Source organism: Schistocerca nitens, chromosome 1 (assembly GCF_023898315.1).
Source record: "Schistocerca nitens isolate TAMUIC-IGC-003100 chromosome 1, iqSchNite1.1, whole genome shotgun sequence".
Taxonomy (NCBI): Eukaryota; Metazoa; Arthropoda; class Insecta; order Orthoptera; family Acrididae; genus Schistocerca; species Schistocerca nitens.
This window is the reverse complement of record NC_064614.1, coordinates 117,295,799-117,316,762: the sequence shown is the minus strand read 5'-3', so window position 1 is coordinate 117,316,762 and position 20,964 is coordinate 117,295,799. Positions and strand designations below refer to the sequence as shown.

General features: G+C 41.8%; 1 protein-coding gene across 1 annotated transcript in view; it reads right to left on the bottom strand.

The window, feature by feature from the left end:
• LOC126194670 (mite allergen Eur m 3-like) overlaps window positions 1-19,215 on the bottom strand; it is a 46,070-nt gene extending 26,855 nt beyond the window's left edge. Inside the window, exons 1-3 of the mRNA XM_049933280.1 lie at window positions 19,207-19,215; window positions 18,554-18,642; window positions 5,675-5,813 (exon numbers count right to left, since the gene is read on the bottom strand). Coding sequence (XP_049789237.1) covers window positions 5,675-5,813; window positions 18,554-18,642; window positions 19,207-19,215 — 237 coding nt within the window. The remainder of the gene's footprint in view (window positions 1-5,674; window positions 5,814-18,553; window positions 18,643-19,206) is intronic.
• Between the last annotated feature and the right edge of the window lie 1,749 nt (window positions 19,216-20,964).

Below are 20,964 nucleotides of genomic sequence, written 5' to 3'. Positions count from 1 at the left end.
ACACTCGGGAGGACGACGGTTCAGACCGGCTTCTGGCCATCATGTTTTAGGTTTTCCATGTTTCCCTTCATCGCTTTAGGCAAATGCCGGGATTGTTCCTTCGAAAGGGCACGGCCGACTTCCTTCCCCATTTTTTCGTAATCAGATGGGACCGATGACCTCGCTGTTTGGTCCCCTCCCCCAAATCAACCAACTAACCAATTTCCTTACAAATGGTTCAAATGGCTCTGAGCACTATGCGACTTAACTTCTGAGGTCATCAGTCGCCTAGAACTTAGAACTAATTAAACCTAACTAACCTAAGGACATCACAAACATCCATGCCCGAGGCAGGATTCGAGCCTGCGACCGCAGCGGTCGCTCGGTTCCAGACTGCAGCGCCTAGAACCGCACGGCCACTCCGGCCGGCAATTTCCTTACATGTAACATAAATATATGTTGTGAAGATAATATGAAACCCAATATATGTATGTTATATTTGCGTATATTCTAATGCATCACAGTTTGTATATTTTCTGCATCTGTCAGAAACTGAATCGTTATCCTTTTGCAGTATTTACAGTTTCTCTTTAAAAAATTTTAGTATTGTTTGTTTATTTTGAAATACATTTGCATATGTTTAAAATGTAAAATGTTTAATAAGATTTAACTGTAACTATATTCTGCAATCTCGGAATGTGTATCGATAAATAGCGACTTTCAACATGACTACATGTAGGTTGGTTGTCGACTGGTACGTGGGCATGCATAGCGACGTTTATAATAGCAGACACATAGTCTGTTTACCGTTGTATTATTGAGTGTGTAAACAGTGAACAAAGCATATGTAAATGTTACGTGTCTTGGATTAATCTTCCGCGCAGAGGTATAAAGAGTGCTACATTGGAATAGTGGAGAGACATGTTCACTATCAGGACAGTTTACGAAGCACAATGCGAACTGCTGAGTTAAAATTCCAATGTGACGATGAAGCTTTTATCGTGACTGACGTATCGTGGGCAAATATGAAAGCAGTGACTGTAGAAAGACTGTTTTACAGAGTGAATTAAAATCAAAATAGAGCATGTGGCAGCGTAACATCTCTGACTCTGTAAATTACGATCACTGCCCCGCGAGGCAGTGAGAGTTAGTATGCGAGTAGTACACTCGTAACGCTTACACGTGTGCGAGGTGTAAGCTACAGCATGCGAACTGCTGAGTTAAAATCCCAATGTGTCGATGAAGCTTTTATCGTGACTGAGGTATCGTGGACAAATATGAAAGCAGTGACTGTAGAAAGACTGTTTTACAGAGTGAATTAATATCAAAATAGAGTATGTGGCAGCGTAACATCTCTGACTCTGTAAATTACGATCACTGCCCCGCGAGGCAGTGAGAGTTAGTATGCGAGTAGTACACTCGTAACGCTTACACGTGTGCGAGGTGTAAGCTACAGCATGCGAACTGCTGAGTTAAAATTCCAATGTGTCGATGAAGCTTTTATCGTGACTGAGGTATTGTGGACAAATATGAAAGCAGTGACTGTAGAAAGACTGTTTTACAGAGTGAATTAATATCAAAATAGAGTATGTGGCAGCGTAACATCTCTGACTCTGTAAATTACGATCACTGCCCCACGAGGCAGTGAGAGTTAGTATGCGAGTAGTACACTCGTAACGCTTACACGTGTGCGAGGTGTAAGCTACAGCATGCGAACTGCTGAGTTAAAATTCCAATGTGTCGATAGAGCTTTTATCGTGACTGAGGTATCGTGGACAAATATGAAAGCAGTGACTGTAGAAAGACTGTTTTACAGAGTGAATTAATATCGAAATAGAGCATGTGGCAGCGTAACATCTCTGACTCTGTAAATTACGATCACTGCCCCGCGAGGCAGTGAGAGTTAGTATGCGAGTAGTACACTCGTAACGCTTACACGTGTGCGAGGTGTAAGCTACAGCATGCGAACTGCTGAGTTAAAATTCCAATGTGTCGATGAAGCTTTTATCGTGACTGAGGTATCGTGGACAAATATGAAAGCAGTGACTGTAGAAAGACTGTTTTACAGAGTGAATTAATATCAAAATAGAGCATGTGGCAGCGTAACATCTCTGACTCTGTAAATTACGATCACTGCCCCGCGAGGCAGTGAGAGTTAGTATGCGAGTAGTACACTCGTAACGCTTACACCTGTGCGAGGTGTAAACTACAGCATCGACTCAAAAATTCCGCAACATCATCATTGTCTAGTGGTTGTGCAATTGTGATGTGAAAGACATGTGATTGCTGGTTCGCGCCTTGCAATTTATTTTTGTATTTTTTTCTCTTTTTCGGAAGATCCTGTGACTTCCTTGAAACTTAATAGAAGTATGTTCTGTAATATTCGATGTTATGTACAAATAAGAGCGCTCACTCAGGAGTGAAAAAAATGGCTCTGAGCACTATGCGACTGAACATCTGAAGTCATCAGTCCGCTAGAACTTAGAACTACTTAAACCTAACTAACCTAAGGACAGCACACACATCCATGCCCGAGGCAGGATTCGAACCTGCGACCGTAGCAGTCGCGCGGTTCCGGACTGAAGCGCCCAGAACCGCTCGGCCACAGCGACCGGCCTCAGGAGTGAGTTCTCATTGTTGATAATTTGCAAATTAAACATGAAACATGTAGAATGGGAGAAAATATTCAAACCACGTTGGTCATCTGGTAAAACAAGGCTACACTCAGAATAAAAAGCATAGAAAATACCCACATATTTGCAACAAATTTAAATAGTAACTTAGTCTCAGCCATTTATGTAGCATAAAAGAAAATTAACGAGATAGTTCTCTTAGGACACTTCTCTGTCAGACAAGAACGTCTTCAAAGAAAGAATATCTTTAACCACGAAGATTAGGTTCTTTCTCATTTTACTGCATCGATTTTGTACAAATACCGACGCGTTTGCAAAAGATCCTCAGCGTGCTCGTGTTATTGAAACAGTATTCATCCCCCGTAACGATCCGTGACAGAAAGGCCTGTCCGTCGGCCTCAAAACGCTCCAAAAGTTCAGATTAAATGGCCTTTCTTTAAATCTTGTGGTCCACAGTGACCATTCGTCGAACCCATCGTGAACGCTTCATTGAATATCCGAGTCTCGATCATTTCAGACGAACTTCCAATGCTGACCAATGACTGTAGAAAAAAAATGGTTCAAATGGCTCTGAGCACTATGGGACTTAACATCTGTGGTCATCAGTCCCCTAGAACTCAGAACTACTTAAACCTAACTAACCTAAGGACATCACACACACCCATGCCCGAGGCAGGATTCGAACCTGCGACCGGAGCGGTCACGCGGTTCCAGACTGAAGCGCCTAGACCGCACGGCCACACCGGCTGGCAATGACTGTAGAGCCAATTGTCGAGTTGTGATGCGCCGGTCGGCACGAATAATGGCATCTGCACGATTTAGCATGTCTGGAGCAGTGGGTGTGACAGGAACTCCCGAGCATGGCTGATCATGGAGCTTTGTTTCTGCATTTCCTGGGTTATCAAGTGCAGCATCGCCATTCACTGCGCGCAAACGTTTATGGATGTTCACCACGGTTTCTTTTTCTGCATACAAGAATTCAACAACAGCGCGCTGCTTGTAACGTGAGTCGTGTGTAGACGCCATTTTGACGCTGTACTACGGCTGTGCCATCTGCCAGAACGGTTCGAAACTTCACCGGTGTTAACGTTGCGCACTAGAAGCTAAAACTAATAAAGAGACAACCGAACAGGATAACGCACGTCCACAAATCATGGACAAATCAGCCTTCATAATACGCACTATTGGTCCGCTGGAAATCCCCTGCTGGCCGAGAGAAGAGTAATAACAAGATTTTTGTTTGGCAACGTGTGGTGCGGGTTTTCAAGAAGCGTATAATTGGTTCGTATTTTGTTGATGGGACTCCAAATAGCCACAAGTCTCTATATTTCCTTCAGTTAGTTTTGTTCCTATCTTCATAGTTTAGTTCTCTGGACACACTTTCTGTTTGTCAGTTTTTGTGCATGTATGAGTTTTTGACTAAAATATCCAAGAAATTTATCTGTGCTCTTCCTAATTCTTCTGAGTCCAGAACTAAATTTCAGTCGTTCCGTATGTTAAGTCCTGGCGATGAGAATCATTGGATGTAGCCACCAATTTTAATCTCATTTTTCGAAAATGTACCATGAGGTTAAACCATTTTTCTGTTGTTTAGCGGAGATTTAGACTGCTGTTCGGGCCGAAAATCTTTCTCGTAATCCTGAGTTCCTTTCTTTAGGATATTTTCGGTGTCGCTTTTTGTCTGAAGCATGAGATTTTTGCTCGCATAGAGATTTTCTTTCGCTTTGAGATCTTCGTATACAGGTCTCCTCGTCTGATGACAATATTGTAATACTTGATATTTGTGTGCGTCGAAAGATATTTTTTGTCATAGATACAGTGTGTTCTTCCGTAGCCTCTCTTGAGTTTCTATAGGTGAATTTTCCCTCTCAGTAGAGTTGATGATTTCACCTAGGTACTTGCAATACGGAGTCTCTCGATGTGACATTATTTTGTGGATAGTTTTTGGTTAGTTATAGCATAAGACGGGGAAGATGCAAATTCTATGTGTAACCAATTAGTAATGGAATACAGAAACTGGGGATTAATTACCAGGAAACAGAATACCTCACTAACGATCCAAATGACTTACGCATAGACGGAAAGAAAATTAAGAAGGTCAGTACTTTCTGCTATTTGGGATGAATTTTAGAGTTGCAGGGAAAATCTGAGGTAGAAATTAGTAAAAGAATCAGCAGTGGAAGAAAGATAATTGGGGTGCGCAACTCAATTTTATGGACCAGGAATATAGTAAACCGAACCAAAAAAATCATATACAAATCGATACTAGAGAGCGTAGTTATTTATGGAGCAGAGACTTGGACTACAAATCTGAAACACCTAAAAAAAACTGCAAGCAGTAGAAGTGGACTTCTGAAAAGATCAGCAAGATTTCTAGAAAAGAGAAAGTAAGAAAAGACGAAATAATAAAGAGAATGGAAGTAAGGGAAAGAATACATGACGTGATGGATTGATGGAATGGTACAGGCATGTAAGAAGGATGGAGGAAGCCAGAATTCAGAAAATGATTCTGGAATGGGAACCAGAGGGAAATAAGAGGATACCCTATGACCACCTGGCTCCAAAATGTACGATTGACAGTGAGAAGACTTGGCGCAAGAGAAGAAGATATACAAGATCAAAACACCTGGAAGGACATCCTGAGGAGATACATTAAGGTCCTATGTAAAATATGAAATTATTTCCGGGTATTTATGTTGGAGAAAAATCTTTGTATAGAGGAAAATTTCAATAAGTAAAAACAATAAATTTTGGATATCGATCTCTGAAGACATGAACTCACGTATTTGGAAGCCAAGTTGTAACGATTTTATTATTGTCAGTAACATTACTTTGGTGTGCTTCTAACTCTGTCCGCTGCTGTCTCTCATGTCCTCTTCTCATTAGTTACTCCGTCCTTCTGTTGGTTGTCTCTACTGCAAGGCCGCAGTCGCCTTTTAGTTTCCACCCTCCTCCGTCTCATTTGTGCACTGAATGTTTATATCATTGTAGCTTAGCCTTTGTCGAACATTAATGAGCTCCCTCGGCATGAATCCACATTACAAAATACTCGGAATACTAACCTTCAATACGGCGATGTCGTTGACCCAGGAATCACTGGCGTTGTATCCCTCGTGAGAAATGATGTCTGTCACTGTGTGTCTGGTACCCCCTTCGATGACGCTGTTGGTACCAGCTAGCACCTCGTACGTGTCCTCGCTGCTGCCAAAAAGAACCAAGAGTGCGTCACATCTTTGCAGAAGAGAACTAGGTGTAACCTGGTACAGTTAGACAGAGCTATTTTCAGTTGGACAGCGCTTAGTGAGGTACACTACGTGATCAAAAGTATCCGGACAACCCCAAAAACATATCTTTTCATATTTGGTCCATTGTGCTGCCACCTACTGCCAGGTACTCCATATCAGCGACCTCAGTAGTCATTAGATATCGTGAGAGAGCAGAATAGGGCGGACTTCGAACGTGGTCAGGTCATTCGGTGTCACTTGTGTCATACGTTTGTACGCGAGATTTCCACACTCCTAAACATTCCTAGGTCCACTGTTTCCGGTGTGATATGAAGTGGAAACGTGAAGGTACACGTAGAGAAGAAAAGCGTAAAGGCCGACCTCGCCTGTTGACTGACAGAGACCGCCGACAGTTGAAGAGGGTCGTAATGTGTAATAGGCACACATCTATCCAGACCATCACACAGGAATTCCAAACTACATCAGGATCCACTGCAAGTACTATGACAGTTAGGCGGGAGGTGAGAAAACTTGGATTTCATGGTCGAGCGGCTGCTCATAAGCCACACATCACACTGGTAAATGCGAAATGACACCTCGCTTGATGTAAGGATCGTAAACATTGGACGACTGAACAGTGGAAAAACGTTGTGTGGAGTGACGACTCACAGTACACAACGTGGCAATCCGACGGCAGGGTGTGGGTTTGGCGAATGCCTAGTGAACGTCATCTGCCAGTGAGTGTAGTGCTACCAGTAAAATTCGGAGGCAGTGGTGTTATGGTGTAGACGTGCTTTTCATGGAGAGGCTTTGCACCTCTTATTGTTTTGCGTGGCACTATCACAGCACAGGCCTACATCGATGTTTGAAGCACCTTCTTGCTTCCCACTGTTGAAGAGCAATTCAGGGATGGCGACTGCATCTTTCAACACGATCGAGCAGCTGTTCATAATTCACAGCCTGTGGCTGAGTGGTTACACGACAATAACATCTCTGTAGTGGACTGGCCTGCACAGTCCTGAGCTGAATCCTATAGAACACCTTTGGGATGTTTTGGAACGCCGACTTCGTGCCAGGCCTCACCGATCGACGCCAATACCTCTACGCAGTGCAGCACTCCGTGAAGAATGGGGTGCCACTCCCCAAGAATCCTTCCATCATCTGATTGAACATATGCCTGTGAGAGTGGAATCTGTCATCAAGGCAGGTTAATGGTGGGCCAACACCATATTGAATTCCAACATTACCGATGGAGGGTGCCACGAACGTTTTCAACTAGGTATTCAGGTACTTTTAATCACACAGTGTGTGTTGTAGGATTATGTTATGCGCAGGATTGCAGGTAAATGTGTTATACAAAAATTACGCAAGACTAATGTGGGCTTTAACTCGATAGTTCGTTAGAACACCACAGACATTTACTAGGCAAGGGCATATTGGAGGTGCTATGCTCTTACCATATAAATTTTCGTTGCCAATTATGAGGGGACCAACAGTTCAACTTGGAAGCAGACCACAAGCAAGATGGCATTTTTCTTTAGTGCAGTTGTGGTTATAAACTGCTAAATCCGAAACAGATCCCTGCGTTCTTCGAACGAAATGTATCTATTTTGTACTGGAACAGTTTCAGACGTGAGATTACGAATAAGTCGCTAGTAAAAAGTACAGGGTGTTCCATTTATCTGATAACCGCCTGCACGGGGTATTGCCACTGAAGCCGCGCCTGCCGGTCGAATGGGTCCCGGGGGACCACACTATCCCCCCTCCCTTTTTTTGTGGGTTTTTAGCCTGAAGGTCGTACAAAGATACGCGCCATGTCGGTCAGTGTCATTCGAGCAATGAAACAGGCGTGACGATTGAAATAGTCAAGCTTGCGAACACAACCATGGCAAAAGCGAATTATTCAATTCCACAAGTGTTTATTTACGATTTGTATGTGCGCACAGTCCGCTCGTACTGTTCGAATATTGTTTGAACAGAAGTTTCCAGGTATTCGAGTTCCGAGTCATGATGCAGCTGCCGGCCGCGGTGGTCTCGCGGTTCTAGGCGCGCAGTCCGGAACCGTGCGACTGCTACGGTCGCAGGTTCGAATCCTGCCTCGGGCATGGATGTGTGTGATGTCCTTAGGTTAGTTAGGTTTAAGTAGTTCTAAGTTCTAGGGGACTTATGACCACAGCAGTTGAGTCCCATAGTGCTCAGAGCCATTTGAACCATTTGAACCATGATGCAGCTCACAAATTAGTGAATAAATTTCGTGAAACAGGAAGTGTTCAAGACAAGAAGCATAAATGACGACGTACAGTGCTCACAGAAGCTAGTGTCGATAACATTGCATACCGCCTGGAAAATTCCCCTAAATGTCTCTTACAAGGGGCCAACCGATTCGGCTCAAATTTGGCAGGTCGCTTGTGCTCAACCTAAATCGAAGGAATCTAAGATATTTTGGGTCAACACCCCCGCGTTTTTGAGAAAATCACCCCTAAAGGTTATGACGAGCAATGGACTGAAATTGGCGGGATTGACAGATAATTGTAAATAGAGCATTTTTCATCATCAGGTATGGGGTCCGCAAACGCATACTTTTCCAGAAGTCGAGGTAAAAACGTTTACAACTGCCGCGTCTGTAACCACAAGGTCAACGCTATTCGCCGACAGCGCCGATAGCGCAACGGCCAAGGTGACTGGCTGGGAATCGGAGATCCCGGGTTCGAATCTGGAAGAAACGTAACGGATGTTATTCTTTTCATTTGTAGTTTCCCATATCTCAATTAATAGGGAAAGGAGGGTTAATAAGGTAAATAAATCAATAAGGAATGATAATAAAAAGGTAGGCAAATAAATTTCTCAAACCTCTTAGGATAGTAAACAATTAAAATCTTACCCCAGGTCACTTTACAATGGCTCTTCCAGTCACTGTTACGTGTCCTCACTTTTGTTCGAACATCTAGATGGATGGTACTTGGCATATAAACATTCGAAACAAATATACTCAGCACCAAGAACATCTAATGAATGCAATCTTTCGACAGCTACACTATTCCTTCCGAAGAGTTGGCGGAAAACGAACTTGGTTTACATTTAAAAATATATCTTTTTCGTGAATTAATTTTGATGCGTACCACGCATACGATATCATTGCCTGAAAAATCGGTGCTGAAAGTTGATTATGAATTATGCTGTGAATAGTTATTACATCTGTGAGGTTGTGCAATTCTCGCTGGGTTTCCAGAAGCAAACTGCAATTCTGAAGCCTGGAAATAAATTTTTTAACATAGCGATAGAAATAAACATCACACGGCAGGCACTGTATTCATTCACAAAACGTATTTCATTTGACGCATTAACGATGGAAAAATCACTACATGTATTCTCGAGGTTCGCACAGCCTAATGGCGGAAAACAACTCTTTCCGATTGACTTCTATAAGGCTCGTGCTGGACACCTTCTCTCTTCCAGTTTCACAACTATGACATGACGAAGAGGCAATTCTTCGTGCATTCTGTCCCGTGCCTCGCTGTAAACAAGTTGTCGCGCGGTTGGCTATCTGTGATCCCTCATGAGGAATTCGCAGCACTCTTACTCGGAGTTGTTTTCATGTGACAAGGCTTAAAAGTTTAATACTTTACTAACTCACAGCGTTTCGGAAATTAGTTTGCCTACCTTATTGTTATCATTCCTTATTGATTTACTTACCTTATTAACCCTCCTATTCCTATAAATAGAGATATGGAAAAAGACAAACGAAAAGAATAACATCCGCTAGGTTTCGTCCATATTCCAACCCAGGTTTTCCTATTCCCAGCCAATTACCTTGCCCGTTGCACTATCGATGCTGTCGGCTGAAAGCGTTCACCTTGTGGATACAGAAGCGGCAATTGTAAAAGTTTCTTTTCTCGATTTCTAGAAAAGTTTGCGTTTGCGGACCCCATACTTGATGACGAAAAATGTTCTATATACAATTATCTATCGATCCCTCCAATTATTAGTTGATTGGTTGTCATAACATTTAGGGGTGATTTTCTCAAAATTGCGGGGGTGTTGACTCAAAATATCTGAGATTTTTTCGTTTTAGGTTGTACACAAGCGACCTGCCAAATTTGAGCCGAATCGGTTGGCCGTGTCTGAGGCCTTCTCCTTGTTATTCTTCAACAGCTAACAGAAATATCGTGCACATCTGTACAAAGAGGTGCTGAGTTGGTCCCTAATAAGTGTCAGCAGCACAAGAACTTCGACCTGGTGATTCTGTGCAACGGGTTAAGTTTTGCGAATGGGTTTAAAAACAAGTGCATGTCGGTGAAATGGATCCTTATCTCATTCTTTTTTTTAGATGAAGCTTGGTTCCATTTTCAAGGGTATGTTAATTCCCAAAACTGTCGACTATGGAGCGCAGATAGACCTGTTGTGCATCATGAAGAACCCCTCGATTATCAGAAAATAGGGGTGTGGTGCCCAGTTAGTGGTGACAGAATAGTAAGTCCAGTTTTGTTTTTTTAATGATACAGTTACAAGTGAAAGATATGTGGAAAACATTTTGCGAACTTTTTTAAATAAACTGAGTCAAAGACAACGAAGTTTCGCATTTTTTCAACAGGATTCGGCAGGGGCTCATATGGCAAATGTTTCTTTGTTCGCTATTCATGATATGTTCGATGAAAGAGTGATTAGTAACAATACCTTGCCCGTTAGAAGTTTTTTTATTTGTGGGGTGCACCGAAGGACAAAATGCACACAACAAGTCCTCACACGATACAGGAACTCAAGAATAACATCTATGAGTCAAATGGTTCAAATGGCTCTGAGCACAATGGGACTTAACATCTGAGGTCGTCAGTCCCCTAGAACTTAGAACTACTTAAACCTAACTAACCTAAGGAAATCACACACATCCATGCCCGAGGCAGGATTCGTACCTGCGACCGTATCGGTTTCGCGGTTCCACAATGTAGCGCCTAGAACCGCTCGGCCATTCTGGCTGGCCACCTGTGAGTCAATTAATTCAAAATCTCAGTGAGAATTACATCATGTGAACAATAATTTCTTGGGTAGATGTCAGAAATGCGTGGAAAATAATGGCAGGCAGTTGCAGCATCTCCTTGCGTGACATGGGTAAGTACAAAATTTATTTGCTTATATTTCAAATGTTATCGTGTCGTACCGTAGCAGTAGACGGGAGCCACGGGCTCTGATGGTTCAAAAATGGTTCAAATGGCTCTGAGCTCTATGGGACTTAACAGCTAAGGTCATCAGTCACCTAGAACTTAGAACTACTTAAACCTAACTAACCTAAGGACATCACACACATCCATGCCCGAGGCAGGATTCGAACCTGCGACCGTAGCGGTCTCGCGGTTCCAGACTGACGCGCCTAGAACCGCACGGCCACACCGCCCAGCCGGGCTCTGATCTCACGGTCAACTTTGCGCTCGCTGCCCGGCATCTACTGCGCCGCAAAGGAGGTGATCAGATAAATGGTACAATCTGTAAAACGATATTTTGTTCAACTAGAGCTGTGAAACGGTAGTACTACAATATTCGTCTCTTCTTGGCGAGTCTGATTATCTGCAACAATGTTGTACGGACTGGCAAAGTCCACCTCAGGTAGCTAACAAACGATTCCACGTCTCAGACAGCCTCAGGCAACTCCAGGAATTTACACTTTGCATTCCCTTGACTATCTAAATGGATCGTAATATTTTTGATACATTAAGTTCAGAATTGCAAAGGGTTTCGGTTGCTGCATAAGGCTTTTTCGCAAAGTGATTCTAACGAGACAGAAAATTATACGAAACGTGTACATTAAAAAATATTATTAAGGAAACTTGACAATTAAGGTACTCCAAAGATTATAATGAATTATCTTAATCTTCTGCACTAAGAAGAATGTCTCTGTTTGTAACTTTTTTTTTCCTTTTGGCTACTGCCTGAGGCTACTTTCTGCGCAGCATCCAGCAGTAGCCATATGTCATTGCGCCATCCCATCGGCCCTGGAAGATCAGTTCCATTTCTTTAGTATTTTGATGGAACCATTTCCCTGTCTGTCACTCACAGCACACAGACTGTACGGGAAAAGCTTCGGGAGATTACAGGAATCGCGGTTTCCAGCTCAATGAGGCACCTAATGGTTTGTAATTATCCAGCACGGTTCTTTCTGTTTTCTCACCGAGTGAGGAGGCGCAGTGGTTACCTCCCTGGACTTGCATTCGGGAGGACGACGGTTCAGACCTGCGTCCGGCCATCTGATAATGGTTTTTAGTTATTTCCCTAAATGCCAGGATAGTTCCTCTGACTGGGTGCAGCCGATTTCGTTCCCCACTCTTGACTCATTCCGAGCTTTTGGTTCGTCTGTAAAGACCTAGATATCGACGATACGTTAAACCATAACTTTCCCTCCTTTTCTTGCCATATTCTCGTAATTAGAGCCTTTGTAGTTGCTGAAACACTTGTTCACAACTTCTTTAAAGGATATACAAGCAGACCTTCCCGTGAATTTAATTTTGTCTTCGAATGTTGCGTCTTTCGTTAGTTTCCGAATGTCAGGACCGACGAAAATTCCTATTCGATTAGCTTCTGACAGCTGCGTAAACTTAACTTGTCGCAAACTTAACATCATCTTTTGGTAAGGCTTTCATAAATTGTTCCATAATGCCAAGTATTATGTGAAACGAAAGAAAACTACATTGTCAACCAGTGGTATCTAACAGCAACTCCCGTACCAGTCTCACAGTAGCGCTCGTACCAAACTGCCTCGGGCATCTGATCTGTAAATTTCAGTCTCGAACCAACGTGCACGGAAGTTAGCTGTGACCTTGCTGCAGTATGTATACAATTTGGGCATCCTCCCTTTTACCAAGGAATTCTTTCAGGACTGTGATCGCAGTGGCCGAACCCCTTTCGCAGGTGCTACTTTCGATGGAACTCTGCTAGGACTATTAAGAAGGTTGTAAATAGGGTGGAAAGGCTTCCCAAGTTTTCGCAGTAAGAGCAAGCATAGGAAAGCCTAGAAAAAGTGTAACTGGTATAGGCCGCGACCAAATATTGTCACATGAATAGGTAGATGGTGGCGATAGGGCAGCCATGCATGGGCATATTCTGGCTAATTCCATTCTTCCTGTGGTCCTCCTCCGCAGGGGCTCTGGTAGGCGCCTTCTGTGTGCCATATTGCACCGTCTGTGACTGTGTACACAGCGATTGTGGATGTGGGACTACCTATCAAACACTACTCCGATTGACAGGTGCCCTGACATCATCGTTGGCGTGGTTTTCCGTTGACCGTGTTCGTGCAGAATACGATAGTACGGACATCTGTTGTCAGTTTGTATGATTATAACGTGAATTAGACACAGGATTGGGAAGTAGCGGTTTGCTGCTTTAATTTTGGAAACCAGCGTACACAAACATGTTACGATCTATTGTGAGCTACAGCTTACGAGCCATCGGCATCATCTGCCGATGTAAAACTAGCTGTGCTGTGGAAACGTTGTCGTTTTAATCCAGAAGATTTAACGGGAACCTGATTACGACGTTACTTTAGCTGAAATATATGAGGGCTCTCTTCCAACACCTGCCCAACTGTAAAAGGAGAAAAAGTAACACGGCATGGTTTGGTGGCACTGCATACCAGTTCCTTACCGCATTCGGCTTCAAGAACGGCGACTGAAAATTATTTGGAAGGTAAAACTGACATATATCCCACTAAGTGACAGATTGTATATGCAGTGCATCACACCGTAAACTATTACATCTTGTGTATATTATTTATCTGTATAGCAATTGGATAAGTGCCACTTGATACGACCAAAACTGTGCAGTGTAAGTGAAGTTAGGGAAAATTCGAAATGCACCATCACTACGGGGTGAAAAAACTTCTTTGAGAATACGATTTTGTGGTTACTTTAAAAAATTTAAGCTTACATATGAAGTCTGTATTTGTGCATTAGTTTCCAAGACTATATCAGGTTTAAGAGCAATGGATGCAGAGTGAGTTGAGCAGGGACATGTTTTTCCCCAAATTACATTCATTTCCGACCACATCATCACAAAAATTCTTAAGTTGAAGTACGGAATACCTTCTAGATCATGCCCTAGATATATGCTTTGTCAATTTTGCAGTTGTTTGATGCAAACCGCATCTATATCCGATGGGTCGTTCAAGAGTCGCTTGAATTTAAAATGAATAGCGCATCAGAATTCATGGAGGGAATTGGTAGCCATGTTGGACCATTGTCACACAAGGGTTGTGAGGAAGAAGGCATGAGTCGGCTGCATGACTCACGTAGAAGGGATAAACCGAGGCGTCTGAAACATTCTGGATACTTGGCATAGGGATACTTCCGTTAAAACTGAAAAGTAAGACGCAATTTTAGTGAGAAGACACCCTTCTGCTGCAGCTGTAGGGACTTCGCTCTGGGCCTGAAGCAAACTCTTAGAAAAAAGATTCCCCAGTGAGTTTAAGTTTTAGTTACTGGTGCGGCTTGTCACAGCAGTTAAATTATGGATATAAGGAAGAGTGATGTTTCTGACGTCACAATCCCACAAAAAGTTATAAATAGAGGTAGCGTCTCATTATTCTCGGCAGATCACGAAGCGTGTTGACTGAAGACAGAACTTCAGCTAATAGTAGCTCAGGCTCCGCGACACATTACCCTATTTTGTTAGATCACCAGACGTCTGCAGTGAATAACTATGAACAGTCTCGTGGGAAATGACTTTAATTGCTGATTTAAAACGATACTTCTCCCTGTGTCAGTCACTACAGTTTTACACCTGGATAGATCAGAGGAACATAGCTTATGTCAGGCATACTTAGCGTCTCACATTAGTACTGCTAAGTAGGACTCTGCTTATTATGTCACTGTGCATATACTCAGTGTTGTAGCAGATAATTCGGTAGTAGTGTAGATGGTAAGCCGTACTAGAACTATCATGGTGCTTCTGCTACAAAGTCCTTCATGAAGCTCATTTTATTTGGTACCGGCCCGGGGTCGCTAGATCGTAAAAGCTACGGTGTGAAGCATCGGTAAATTCTCTGGCAAGATGTTTTTCTCTTTGATTTGGAACTGTTACCGATGTACACCTACTGAATTGGAAGAGGCATGACCTTGACAATATAGTTCTGAATTGGAAGAGGCATGACCTTGACAATATAGTTTTGTTTTTACTAGATCCGTTAGATATTTATTTGCTGGTCAACCATCCTATTCAGAGGTGCATAATTTCATTCAAAGGCTGTGTATTTAGCACCAGCGGGAGCGCAACGTCAGAGAGAGTGCCGACCAGGCAATGCAGGTGGCCAACTATCCTCATCCGGACCGAACTGTAAAAGCATCAAGTAGGGCCACTTTAGAGTTAGATCCTGTGGGCCTGTTATTCCTGCCAGTTATGGCTGCAGTGACATTGCGTGTTTTCTGTACTTTTCTCCTATCAGTTAAAAATCGATGCATAATCATTAACGGACAAGGTGAAGTAGACTACAAACTGTGTTCCATTATTATGAAATACCTCGAAAAACACCGTCTGTAGACCCGTGAACAGGACGGATTCAGAAAATATCGTTCTTGTGGAACACAACTGGCTCTTTATTCACTCTTGGTTATGAGTGCTACTGACAATGGATCGCAAGTGGGTAACAAATTTCTAGATTTTCAGGAGGAATTTGACACCATTTCTGACAAGCGGCTTCTGTTCAGCTGCACACGTACTGAGTACCGTCTCAGCTGTGTGAATGGAGATGTGGTTCTGTCAGCAAGATCACAGATCATAGTAACTGATGGGGAGTCATCTAATTACAACGAAATCATAGCTGTGGTTCTCCAAGGAACATTTTACGCCCTCTGATTTTGTTAATGCATATAAAAAATTTAGAGGCGATGTGAACATCCCTTTTAGATTGTCTGTAGAAGATGTCATCGTTTATGATCTAGTGAAGTCATTAGAAGATCAAAACGAGTTACAAATTAATTCAGATAAGCTATGTGGATGGTGTGAAAATTGACAGTTAATTCTGACCAATAAAATTTGATAGGTGCTCAATATGTATACATATGAAAGTCTGTTAGATTTCGGTTACATGATAAATCACGGTTGTCGATTCACTAAATAAATCCCTGGAAATTACAATTACGAACAACTTAAATTGAAATATCATGGTTTATTGGTTGTCTGTCAGGAGGTGCAATAAACCTACTAGACTCCTTACACTTCATTTGTCCATTCTCTTTTATAGTACGTACTTCTTCGCAGTATGGGATCCTTACCAGATAAGACAATCTGAGGCATCGAAGAAGTTCAAAGAAGGGCAGCTCGTGTCCTATTATTAAGAAATAGGGGAGATACTGTCCCAAATATGATAATTACGATCACCAACTTTCTCCTTCGAATGCCGGAATATTTTGTTTACTCCCACTAAGACGAGTACAAGGTGATAAAATAAGAAAAGCCATAGCTCGCAAAAAATATTTAAGTGCACATTTTTGCATGTTCTTTTCAAGAGTGGAACAGCAGAGATATAATTTGAAATTAGTTTTAGGTACCCTCAGCTAAAACCCAACTGTGAATTGCAGAGTAATTATATATATGTCAATCATCTAGTTATGCTACATAAAACAGTCTTGTAGAATCTACACAATGATCAGTCTGTGGTACTGCAACAGAACGGTGAAGTATTTCTCTGTTATGTAGGTGAAAACACTAATCTGTTTCAGCAATTTGGTAAAATAATAATAATGTTGAGAAACAGAGAGTATGGTCTCACATCATCCTGTCTCCAGTGTGCGAAAGTGGTAACATAGCGCATATGCTGGCAAGCTATCAGCCAAGTAAATGTTATCAATTCGTGGTACTTTGCGTGTTGGTTCGGTTGCTGAGGCCAATGTGAAGGGATGCCAAGTGGTCTGTGACAGAAAGCCAAGCAACTGCCGGCAGAATATCACTACTCTGAAATATTTCGAAATTCAATAATAATTCACAGTTTCATTGTAACACAAAAATAATCACATCAGGATATACATGGGACTGCACTGCATGTATTCATATATAGATATTATGAACATGACAAAAACTATACAAGTACCCGCAATAAACAAATAATATTAAATTAGAAAATTGCAATTAAAGCAGTTGAACGCTTCATGAGATCTTATGAAACCAGACTGAGACACACACGTTTTTACATATTTCATCTATCAGGTTACTAAGGTTTTTATATCCTTTTAATTATATAAATATGTCACGTCAACGTATTCTTCAAAGCTACATATCAAATGAATGTAGCATCGCAACTTGCATGCCTCTATCTAGTTAGCCATGTAATAAATGTGTAGAGTCTTACTTAATTTCTAATTTATTTAATTGAATGTTCATTCGGCCTGTATTAAAACACTCGCCTTTTGAAAGTGGTAGTTTGCATATATGATTTGATATCATCACTGACTAGAGCATGAGAAGATGTATCTATTGAGAAGGCCAACTTTATTGTTTTCCATGTTTCAACGACTTTATCTGTTACTATTTTGTCGTAAGCGTGTCTGTGCAAAAATAAGTTTTAACTAATTACGCTTAAACTTTTATGTATATACCTATGTGTGTGGTCTGCAGGGGACTGTCAAAGTAAGACCTTTCGTTTCCACATGTAGGACGTATTTCTAACTTATGTCTGTTTTCAATTGTGGGTCCATTTTCTATGTTTTAAGCTCGTCGTGAATTTTGGAGGGGGAACCGAAGGTCTGAAAATGCCAGCGAATGGTCACTCGTGGTCATTCTGAGTCGAGTGGTCATTCTGGGCAGCATGCGTCTGGCGATCCGTCTGTATTGATCGGTCTTGAGCTAACGTGTTGCGGAGCCGATAGAGTGGTTTGAGACGTGTATAAGCGACAGATTTTAGGCGGAAAGCAACCCCACAGGCACTTTAATATTCGTTCGTACTTGGAAAAAGTCTGAGCCAAGTGAGACTTCATTACCAAGAGCTGAGTCTGACTTTAACATTTAGCGAGCGTTACATGATGTGCTGTACCGAGCTTTAACTTATTCCGGTTGTATTTTACAATAATTACTGGATGGAGTGTGGGAATCGACGAAGAATTCAGAGAATTTTAGCATGCTGAACAGCATAGAGGATTTTATGTATTTAAGAGGTGGAGAAAGTTTTTTGCGTTTAGTTTAACAAAAGGTGGCTCTGTTTTCGCGTACCAGTGGTGTTTAGACAGCATTTGGAGAATCTGTTATCGTTATAATTTCGCATTCAAGTAAACGTTACAACATTTGATTATTCTTATAATTTTATTTTCATATTCAAGTAAATTTTTGTAGTACTACCGTTTTTAAGATTTCATTGCTCTGACTGACTGAGTAAATTCAACTTAATCCATTTAGTGCCATGTAAAGTACATCAGTTATTCTGCGAAATACAACACCTGTTTCATCAATGTTATTTCGTTACAACCTGTTTTAATTTACAAAATTCGCATTACATGCGAATGTTTGGATTACCAGACTGAAGGAGCACAAGTTACACAACTATTTCTTGCGGCAAGTGCAGCTTCTGTGCGTGAAAGCAGAAGTGTAAGCTCAGTTCCAGTATGACTGTATCGAGCCACAATTTTAAATAGTGCTGTGCATCGCCCAACGTTGTTCAGTGCTGAATCTCGTCTCAGGGAGCGTTAGTGCACATTAAGGCGCAAAATTTGCCACTATTTCATATATTTCACATAGAAAGATACTCACACTTCGACACAGTGAGCTGCAGTGAGTGCCCAGTCTTGGTTCAAGATGGTGGCGCCGCACCAGTGTGTTGCGTTCTTCTGCAGCGACACCTGAAACACAAAGAGGTGTAGTGGCTCCGAACATCGGGTACAGCGTCGAACTGTACAGGCCGTACCGTCACCATTACCTTCAGCATCTACAGCTACACTCCGCAAGCCACTTTACGGTATGTGGAGGGGGAAACTTCTTGTATCACTATTGTTGGAGCCATGAACGATGGTGATCGAGTTTAGGCTCGTTCTGCGCATCCGTGATGACGTCATCCTCCGACAACCAATGAACGTTGACTAGTTTTCCCAGTGCTCTGCTGTGAATGTCTTGGCCAGTGCGAGTGTTGTGTTTGTGACAGTTATTTGGTGATGATTTTTTTTTGCTCTGGATGCAAGTAGAGAGGTTGATGAATTAGCGTCCAGCATTTGTCTAAACATTTAAAAATGCATTTAATGATTTCACCTATCTTCAGTCAGTTTGGCTTCATATTCAGCCAATCTGAACTTTGGTAAAAAGATGAGTTTTAACATATTGTAGCAAAATGATAATAATCTCCTTTTTCTTCTCGTGCCACTCCAGGATTAGGCCTAGGGCTTGTTCCAGTCTCACCATCTCATCCTCACTCTTCCCATTCTTGCCCCATCGTTTATAATCCATATCGTTTTGCAATTTGTTTTGATCTTCTGATGACTTTATTAGTCGATTAACGACAGTGTCATCTGCAAACAGCCAACGACGGCTGCTCAGATTGTCTCCCAAATCGTTAATCGATATAAGGAACAGCAAAGGGCCTATAACACAATCTTGGGGAACGCCAGAAATCACTTCTGTTTCACTCGATGACCTTTCGTCTGTTACTACGAACTGTGACCTCTCTGACAGGAAATCACAAATCCAGTCACGTAACTAAGACGATATTCCATATGCACGCAATTTCACTACAAGCCACTTGTGTGTTACAGTATCAAAAGCCTTCCCGAAATCCAGAAATACGGAATCGATCTGAAATCCCTTTCCAATAGCACTTAACACTTCATGCGAATAAAGAGCTAGTTGTGTTTCACAAGAACGATGTTTTCTAAATTCATGTTGACTGTGAGTCAATAGACAGTTTTCTTCGAGATAATTCATAGTGTTCTAACACAGTATATGTTCCAAGATCCTGCTGCATATCGACGTTAATGATATGGGCCTGTAATTAAGTGGATTACTCCTACCTTTCTTGAATATTGGTGTGACCTGTGCAACTTCCCAGTCTTTGTGCACGGATCCTTCGTCGAGCGAACGGTTGTATATGATTGTTAAGTATGGAGCTAATGCATCAGCATACTCCGGAGGGAACCTGATTGGTATACAGTCTGGACCAGAAGACTTGCTTTTATTAAGTGATTTAAGTTGCTTCACTAGTCTGAGGATATGTAATTCTACGTTACCCATGTTGGCAGCTGTTCTTGGTTTGAATTCTGGAATATTAACTTCTGCTTCTTTTGTGAAGGCATTTCGGAAGGCTGTGTTAAGAAACTGTGCTTTGGCAGCACTGTCTTCGACAGTATCTCCATTGCTATCGCGCAGAGAAGGCATTGATTGTTTCTTGCCGCTAACATATTTCACATACGACCGGAATCTCTTTAGATTTTCTTCCAGGTTTCAAGAAAAACCTTTCCTTGTGGAAACTATTATAATCATCTTGCACTGAAGTCCGCGCTAAATTTCGAGCTTCTGTAAAAGACCACCAATATTTTGCGTGTGTTTAAATTTGGCATGTTTGTTTCGTGATTTCTGCAACACTGTTCTGACCCATTTTGTGTACCAAGGAAGATCAGCTCCGTCCTTTGTTAATTTATTTGGTGTAAATCTCTCAATTGCTGTCGATACTGTTTCTTTGAATTCAAGCCACATCTGGTCTACACTTATATTATTAATTTGTAAGGAGTGGAGATTGTCTCTCAGGAAGGCGTCAAGTGAATTTTTATCTGCTTTTTTGAATAGGTATATTTTCTTTATTTTTGCAGCATTTGGTGCTTACAATATTCAATCTCGCTACGACAACCCTGTGTTCACCATTCCCTGTATCCGTTTTGATGCTCCTTGTTAACTCAGGATTGTTTGTAGCTAAGAGGTCAAGTGTGTTTTCACATGCGTTTACTATTCGCGTGGGCTCATGATCTAATCACTGGAAATAATTTTCAGAGAATGCGTGTAGCACAATTTCGAATGATTTTTTATGCGCCAACATATCGAGGGTAAATTAAAGTCATCACCAACTATAATCATATGAGTCGGGTATGTGTTTGAAATCAAACTCTCAACTTTTCTTTGAACCTTTTAGCAACTGTATTATCTGAATTGGGAGGCCGGTAAAAGTATCCAATTATTATTTT